The sequence below is a fragment of the Dermacentor albipictus genome, chromosome 8 (assembly GCF_038994185.2).
Source record: "Dermacentor albipictus isolate Rhodes 1998 colony chromosome 8, USDA_Dalb.pri_finalv2, whole genome shotgun sequence".
Lineage (NCBI taxonomy): Eukaryota > Metazoa > Arthropoda > Arachnida > Ixodida > Ixodidae > Dermacentor > Dermacentor albipictus.
This window is the reverse complement of record NC_091828.1, coordinates 89,109,082-89,118,149: the sequence shown is the minus strand read 5'-3', so window position 1 is coordinate 89,118,149 and position 9,068 is coordinate 89,109,082. Positions and strand designations below refer to the sequence as shown.

The window sequence follows — 9,068 nt, the reverse complement described above, 5'->3', positions numbered from 1 at the left end:
AACCGGGCGGACAGTTGAGCTGACGTTAATTCTTGCTGCGTTCAGTTCAGACAAAAAAGCACGACGTACATGATGCAGAATCTATTGGTACAGCAGCGTATCGAAATTTCCGTTGTTACAGCACGCAGTAACGATCGACGGCATTGTATATCGATGTGATTCTGTGCTGCGTGATTACCGAGTTCTCGCACGTAAATGTGAGGGATGGAGGGTAAGTTAGATGCAGTGGTTCATAAACATTTCATTGGTTTCTTGTGGGGCTCTCTGCACGTGCAGTGCAGCACCTGTCGGTCGGCATATGAGAAAGAGGGGGGGGGTCGTCTTGATCTTTTTTTTTTATATACTACAAATAACATTCTTGTTTGTCATTCTCTTTATCCGACTCTTGGCGTTGAAATGACTCCAAGATAGGGGTTTTTTTTTATATGTATATCGACTTCCACATCTGCAAATGGCATCCCAGTATTAAAAAGCAAGAATTGCTCGAACGAATTGGAAATTTCCATTCGGAACTAATTAGATATTTGCAATTCTGCTTTAGGAAGCCCATTGGAAAAATCCTACAAGAACAATTGGACCATTTTTTTTTTAACACAGTCGAACCCAATTGGCCTCTGAATTGGACTCTTTGGGACAATCATGGAAAAAAAGTTGGAAAAGAAATGAAACCCAGATTGGCCCTCACATCAACATAATACCGATATACTCGAAACTCATTTCGAGAAGCATGCTCATGCATGAACACACACTGTGACAATTCTCTTCGCTGACAACCAATATTCACCATTTCACTATATGAGAGAGATGTCAGGTGCTATATATGTAAGCAATAATTAATTGACAAAGTGATGCCAGTGGTTCATGAGAAATAGGTAAAATTTCAAGAGAGATATTTATCTTGATGGAAAGCTGAATTGTTCTATCCAATGATCACACCAAAATACAAAGATCTTCTACTTGAAAACTAACATTATAATTCTGCTAATATTAGTATAAACTACTTTGCTGTTTCACAATATTACACATCAATTGTGTCCACTTGGGACCAATTGTCATACCATGCAACCTCCAGTGATGTCTAACTGGAACCAACTGAACTTTTCATGATGCTCAATTTGAACTAATTGGACTTTGCATGAAGCCAAATTGGAGCTTGGCCCTCCTATGATGTCTATTTGGAACCAGTTGGATCCCATTCAAAAATCCAACAGGCCTCAACAACAGGCCTTCTTTATTGGGATTGCTCCAGCTGCTGCCAGATCATTTTATGGCTTTTATAGTTACGTAAGAGGGGAAGTTACGCTTATTCAGTAATCTTGTGTTGCAGCCAGTACATCACGCATGGACACATATGCTTGCAACCGGTGCCACCAGAGGACCCACTCCTTGTCATCTCTTTTTCGTCATTTCTGCACTTGGCATGGCACGGAGGACAACTGGAAGTGTGACTTGGAAGGCTGTGAAAAAACTTATAGGCTTTATAGCTCCTTCCGTAAACATGTCAGCCGTCACCACAATCATCTGTTCCTCCAGACAACCACAGCTGATGCATCCTTGGCACCCCGTGCTGACAACCTCGAAGAAACACTACAAACTTATCCCACCCAGCCTGTTGGGCAAGCAGCTGAACAGGCGTGCTTGGATGTTGATATTTTTAACACCAGTGGTCAGCGTGTTGATGTTGGCACTCCTGACAGCAGTGTTCAGTGTGCTATGGTTCTGTCTTCGTTGTTACTAAAGTGGCAAGAAGGCAGGCAGTTACCCGAGAGCACCTTGAATGAAGTTACGAATGATATGATAAACTTCATTTCAGAATTTAGAGCAGACTTCAATGCAACCACTATTACAAAACTTGAGCAGCTCAGAACAAAAACAGGCCGAGAAAACTGGTGGAAAACTTCACATACGTTTGTTCCTCCACAAACAGTATACCTTGAAGATCAAGGTACTTCTGACAGCTATGAATACATTCCAATTTTGGAAACATTAAAGGCTGTCTCAAGTGCCCATGACATTTTCCAAACAAATCGCAAACCTTCTTCAACTCTTCTACAGGATGTGTCTGATGGCATGTACTTCAAGGAGCACTGCTTGTTCAAGAATGCCAGCAATCAGAAACTTTTTGCTCTACAGCTGTACTTTGATGAATTTGAAGTCTGCAATCCCATTGGAAGCAAGCGTGGAAAACACAAAGTCTTGGCTGGATATCTAACAATTCTAAACTTGCCACCCCAATTTCGCTCGAAAGTTGACAGCAAGCACCTTGTTCTTCTTGTGAAAAATTCCACTGTAGCCAGATTCACATTGCACAGAATTGTCCAACCATTACTTGAGGACATACAGCAGCTAGAATCCCAAGGAGTTGCGATTGATGGAGAACTCGTTAAAGGCTCTCTTCTTTATGTCTGTGGAGATAACTTGTCTAGCCATCAAATTGGCGGTTTCCGAGAATGCTTTTCATCGGGGCCAATCTGCCGTTTCTGCTTGGCAAAGAAAGAGGACATCAGTGAGAAGTGGAATGAAGAAGAGTTTATCATTCGAACACAGAAAATGCATACTCAACATATTAATCTGTTGAAGACTGATTCAAGCCTCAGCAATGTTTATGGCATCAGTGGTGAAAGTTGTCTAAGTTCACTTCAGTCATTTGATGTGACGAAAGGCCTTCCGCCTGATGTTATGCATGACCTGTTCGAAGGAGTCATTCCGTTTGCCATGAAACACATCTTGCGCCACATTATATCATGCCGTGTGTTCACTCTTGATCAGCTAAATGAGAGGCTTAGCTCATTTCCCTTGCAAGGAGGGGAGAAAAAATCACGACTACCTCCTCTGTCCTATCACTCAGTGTTTGGCACATCAGCCATAAAAGGTTCTGCTGCTGAAAAGCTTTGTTTTTTTCGGTTCTTTTCACTGCGTGTGGGCGATGTAGTTGCAAAGGGAAATGCTGCATATGATGTGTACCTTGCATTGCGTGCAATTGTTGACATTGTACTTGCACCACAACTGTGCTGTGGTGCAGCTGCACAATTGCAAGTCCTCATTGATGATTTTTACATTGCATTTAGAGAAACCTTTCCAAATGTAAAAATCATTCCGAAAATGCACTATATGATCCATTACCCCAGGCTTATTCTTTTGTATGGTCCTCTGTGCAAGTTGTCCTGTATGCGTTTTGAGGCAAAACATCAATTTTTCAAAACAGTTGCAAGGAAAACTCGTAACTTTAAGAACATTTGTGGAACCCTGAGCCGCCGACATCAGATGCAGTTCATGTACTCATTAACCCAACCACTAGAATCTGTGGCTACTACAGGTAGTGCAAGAATGGACATAAACTCACTACCAGACCTTTTGAAGGACAGACTGCATGAGCTTGACATGCATATGGCAGATGTGAACAGTTTGACTTCTGTCAAAGTGTGTGAAAGAAAAATCAATGTGGGTTGTATACTGCCACTCTTTGTACCAGATGATGACCTTCCACACTTTGCCCAGGTTGTGTTGATTGTGTCCTGTGACCAGAAATATTTTCTTTTCAGTTCAATTTTTGAAACAAAGTATTTTGACGACCACATGCATGCTTTTGTCGTGGAAAACACGGCTCACAATGTCATAGTTGAAGACACTGCACATGTGTTTTTTGACCCACTGTACCTTTACAAGGTGAGGAACACAAACTATGTCAACCCTCGCTATGCTTTCTTCACTAGTGCAGACTGACGACTTCTAACAAGAGAATAAAATAGGCAGCTCAGGTCTTGTAACCAAGTACCAGTGACAAACGAACATACAGAGCGGTGTTGCAAGTGGCTTGAACTAGCGAAGAACACTCCTCTTTGCCACATGTTCTTTTAATTCCAAATATTTTGTTGGGCCAACCAGCTTGGATTCAGATGTCACCTAATTTGGTTTGTAGTAAATCACACAACGCATAAACAAATGCAATTAGTTCAATTCAAGCAGAATGACGAAGTATACTTATTACAAAGATGACTACGCATTTTGGACAACCTTAAATCAGTTTAGTTATGCTATATTTTTCAAGCGGACAAAATGAAAACAACAAAGTTAGTGTCAAGTGTACCCAGCCAGACTTCAAAGAGATGTGATAGGGGTAAGTGCCCTGAAAGTGCGCATTACAGATGAAGTTCACATTGAGAATATACATATAAGCATTACACAGCTGTGAGCAACTGTGTATGTTTTAAAGTATTTTCTTATGTTAGACTTTTGTGGTGACTTGTGCAATTGATGAAATGGTGCTTCTACTCATTAATCTCATTAATGCATTGAAATGGATGCACAATGCATTGTATTGCATTTTACAGCAAAAAAGGTGCCAAATAAAAGGCATTACTGAAGTGCAACATGAGCATATTTGGTTGCTTTCATTTGTCAACTATGTTCTGTAATTGCAGTGCTTTTACTCAGCAGGATGCATTGAAGAACTAATTCACGCGTATTCATAACAATGCTTAGTGCAAACAGGAAGACACAAAGAGAAAGGACAATTGGCAATACTGTCAACCAACATCTTCAGTACATCACACTTCTATACTTACTTCTAAAAGTTTTTATAAGCTTCCTTAATCTTTGTAAGTAGGTATAGAAGTGTGCTAGGCATAAAAATACATTCCATACATAAAAAGCATGAGTGGAGAAACTGCCATTACATCGCAAAGATCAAGGGAGTGATATCAAACAGAAGTTTCTAGTAAACAAAATGCAATGTTGTGCAGAACAACAGCAGCAATAAATCATAGTTTTAACTGGCACCTTTATTATGTCACGGTTCTAGTTACAGGAACCCAGACATAAGAAGTGCAAGCATATTCTGATCAAAGTAATCTACAAAAAACGCTACAGGCAATTATTGGGCAGGAGTACCCTGGATCCATATCGATGTACCTTTGAGTCAAGCTTGCCAGGTGCACATCTTGCAATGCCCTGTTAGGTGCCAGGTCGTTTGTGTCAGTAAAGACTGCTCAGATGCTCCTCCAGGTGCTCATTAATGCAGCGGCCAGTCTGGCCAAAGTATATGTTGCGACATGATGACGGAATTTTATAGGCTACTCCAACAGCACAGTCTACAAACTTGGCATGCTACTTTTTGCAATGCAGTTTCTTAATCCTTCGTGACACACTGCTACAGAACCTCGACAGCTTGAGAGGTGAAGAGAAATTAAGTGCTACATGGTGCCTGATTGCCATGTTCTTCCACTTATAAACTATCCAATAATGGTGCTGTTTCTCAGCACATTTATGTCCTGTTCTTTGTGTTTATTAGAATATACCATATAGGGTTTTCAAGCGGTGGTTTGTTACCATGGGCATATACCAGCTGTAAAAGCCAAATTTCACAGTGGAGCTGTTTACTAAGAGTTCCACAAAGGTTTTCGTATGGTGGCATGCAGTCACATTGCCAATATCAACTTGTAAGGGCAACAAAACATGGTGTGGAACTCCCAATTTGCTTTGGAATGGAATGATCAATTGCTATGAAGAAAAGTTACTATGCGTATATCTCATTCAAAAAGAAAACAAATTATTTGCTCATATATTTAACTAGTATTTCATAATTTTTGTTCTTTGCATTGTGTAATTTTGGCTTTGTGGTGGATGACACCAAGAAGTTTGTAATAAGAAAGCAAGAAGCTGTTAATGCAATGCAGGCTACATGACTAACAACAACTAGGCACAGCCTCTTTCTATTGAAACCTGAATTGAGACTGTCATTAACAAAAGCCAGCCAAGACTCCACTTATAGGCGGCAGCAACTGCTCTTGCATTCAAGCATAGTTGTGGCTTGCTGTACTTAATGATGGCTTTCACGCAAGCTGTGTGTGAGTGAGCCCATGGCTGACCGTTCCTAATGACGGCTCCCATGCAAGAATTGCTGTGTTGCTGTAATGCAGGCTGCATGGAAGCCATCACTAACAACAACAAGCCACAGCCTCTCTCTATCACAACCTGAATTGAGACTGTCATTAACAAAAGCCAGCCAAGACTGCACTTACAGGTGGAAGCAACTGCTCTTGCGTTCGAGCATAGTTGTGGCTGGCTTTTCTTAATGATGGCTTTTACGCAGGCTGTGTTTGAGTGAGCCCGTGGCTGACCATTGTTAGTGGCTGCTCCCATTCAAGAAGTGCTGTGTTGCTGTAACGCAGGCTGCATGGAAGCCATCACTAACAACAACGAGCCACAGCCTCTCTCTATCACAACCTGAATTGAGACTGTCATTAACAAAAGCCAGCCGAGACTGCACTTATAGGCGGAAGCAATTGCTCTTGCATTCGAGCATAGTTGTGGCTGGCTTTTCTTAATGATGGCTTTTACGCAGGCTGTGTTTGAGTGAGCCCGTGGCTGACCATTGTTAGTGGCTGCTCCCATTCAAGAACTGCTGTGTTGCTGTAATGCAGGCTGCATGGAAGCCATCACTAACAACAAGCCACAGCCTCTCTCTATCGCAACCTGAATTGAGACTGTCATTAACAAAAGCCAGCCAAGACTGCACTTACAGGTGGAAGCAACTGCTCTTGCATTCGAGCATAGTTGTGGCTCGCTTTTCTTAATGATATTGGCTTTTACGCAGGCTGTGTTTGAGTGAGCCCGTGGCTGACCATTGTTAGTGGCTGCTCCCATGCAAGAAGTGCTGTGTTGCTGTAATGCAGGCTGCATGGAAGCCATCACTAACAACAAGCCAGAGCCTCTCTCTATCACAACCTGAATTGAGACTGTCATTAACAAAAGCCAGCCAAGACTGCACTTATAGGCAGATGCAACTGCTCTTGCATTTGAGCATAGTTGTGGCTGGCTTTTCTTAATGATGGCTTTTACGCAGGCTGTGTTTGAGTGAGCCCGTGGCTGACCATTGTTAGTGGCTGCTCCCATTCGAGAAGTGCTGTGTTGCTGTAATGCAGGCTGCATGGAAGCCATCACTAACAACAACAAGCCACAGCCTCTCTCTATCACAGCCTGAATTGAGACTGTCATTAACAAAAGCCAGCCAAGACTGCACTTATAGGTGGAAGCAACCGCTCTTGCATTCGAGCATAGTTGTGGCTGGCTTTTCTTAATGATGGCTTTCACGCAAGCTGTGTGTGAGTGAGCCCATGGCTGACCGTTGTTAGTGACAGCTGCTACATTCTGATAGTAGTAGGACTCAGTTTTTTTTTTATTCATGAGAATAGTACAAACGATTAGAATTTTTAAAAGTAGCAGGCTTCCGCGTCTACACACAGCTGCCAACGAGTTTTCCTGTTTTCGTACACCTTGAGGTACGCCTGGACCGGAATGCTGTTTAGCTTCATCGCGACAGCCTGTTGAACCGCCTCTATCGATTCGTGATGCTTCACTTTGAGCGTCGATATTATTCTCGGGAATAGAAGAAAAGACTGGCGGGGCCAAGTAGAGGCTGTAGGGCCGCTGAGGCAGCGTTGCCACCTTGTGCTGGGCAAGATCACTACGTGGAAAGCTGTGTGTGTCTTGGCGCGTAGTCTTGGTGCAGCCGCCAATTGCTGGCGATGGCTGGGCGGGCACGAACAATGCTTTTTCGCAGTCTTTTGAGGACTTCCACGCAAAAAAAAACTGCATTAACTGTTGGTCCGGGGTGGTACTAACTCTTTGTGGATGACTGCATGCATGTCGATCAAAAAGGCAAATGAGCATGGACTTTTGCTTGGATTTGCTCATGCATGCTTTCTTGGGTCGTGGGGAAGAAGGGGTGTGCCATTCTGAGCTCTGCCGCTTGCTCTCCGGGGCGTAATCAAGCACCGAGGTCACATCACCAGTCACTACATTGTCCAAAAAGTCGGGGTCCTTATTCACATGGTGAAAAAGATCCTGGCAGATCGCTCTCCAGTTGCCTTTTGCTCCTCTGACAATACGATCGCGGCATGAAATTCGTGTACACTTTCCTGACTGTCTCGATCTCATAATCTTGGGTTTGAGGAACACTCAAGTCATCAGCAATCATTGTGATACTCATCCTACGATCACTGTTCAGTAAATTTTGCACTCGCGACACATTTTCGTTGGTCTTGCTGATCGAAGTGCGTCCGGAGCCGTCGTCGTCTTCCATTCTTTCCCTAACTTCTCAGAACAGCTTGTGCCACTGAAAACCGCCTGATCTAGCCATGACAGCATCACCACAGGCCTCCCTAATCATGTTGTGAGACCCTTCGCCCATTTTACCAAGCTTTACACAAAACTTGATCGCGTATCGCTGCTCCAGTAAAGGCTCCATGATTCTCGATCCGTAACGAGGCGTTTCGACAGGGGTTCACAGTACAAGCGACCAGCAACGGCCGAGAGCCGACTGCCGATTTTTCCCAGCGTTCCCAATATCCCCCTTCACCGATCCTGCGCGCACAGACCGCCTCTCGTCCGCCCGTTCGCGAAGGAAAACGCCGGTCCTACTACTTTCAGAACAGATCCTGTATGCAAAATGTGCTGTCTTGCTGTAATGCAGGCTGCATGGAAGCCATCACTAGCAACAACAAGCCACAGGCTCTCTCTATCACAACCTGAAGTGAGACTGTCATTAACAAAAGCCAGCCAAGACTGCACTTATAGGTGGAAGCAACTGCTCTTGCATTCGAGAATAGTTGTGGCTGGCTTTTCCCAATGATGGCTTTTACACAGGCTGTGTTTGAGTGAGCCCGTGGCTGACCGTTGTTAGTGGCTGCTCCCATTCAAGAAGTGCTGTGTTGCTGTAACGCAGGCTGCATGGAAGACATCACTAACAACAACGAGCCACAGCCTCTCTCTATCGCAACCTTAATTGAGACTGTCATTAACAAAAGCCAGTCAAGACTGCACTTATAGGCGGAAGCAACTGCTCTTGCATTCGAGCATAGTTGTGGCTGGCTGTACTTAATGATGGCTTTCACGCAAGCTGTGTGTGAGTGAGCCCATGGCTGAACCTTCCTAATGACGCTCCCATGCAAGAAGTGCTGTGTTGCTGTAATGCAGGCTGCATGGAAGCCATCACTAACAACAAGCCACAGCCTCTCTCTATCACAACCTGAATTGAGACTGTCATTGACAAAAGCCAGCCAAGACTG

At 43.6% G+C, this 9,068-nt stretch overlaps 1 protein-coding gene across 1 annotated transcript; it reads left to right on the top strand.

The window, feature by feature from the left end:
- The first annotated feature begins 168 nt into the window (after nucleotides 1-168).
- LOC139049282 (uncharacterized) lies at nucleotides 169-6,610 on the top strand. Its single transcript, XM_070524658.1, has 4 exons — nucleotides 169-211; nucleotides 1,328-3,032; nucleotides 3,543-3,666; nucleotides 6,596-6,610. Exons 1-4 carry the CDS (start codon nucleotides 205-207, stop codon nucleotides 6,608-6,610), a joined length of 1,851 nt encoding a protein of 616 aa, XP_070380759.1. The 5' UTR covers nucleotides 169-204.
- Nucleotides 6,611-9,068: the final 2,458 nt, after the last annotated feature.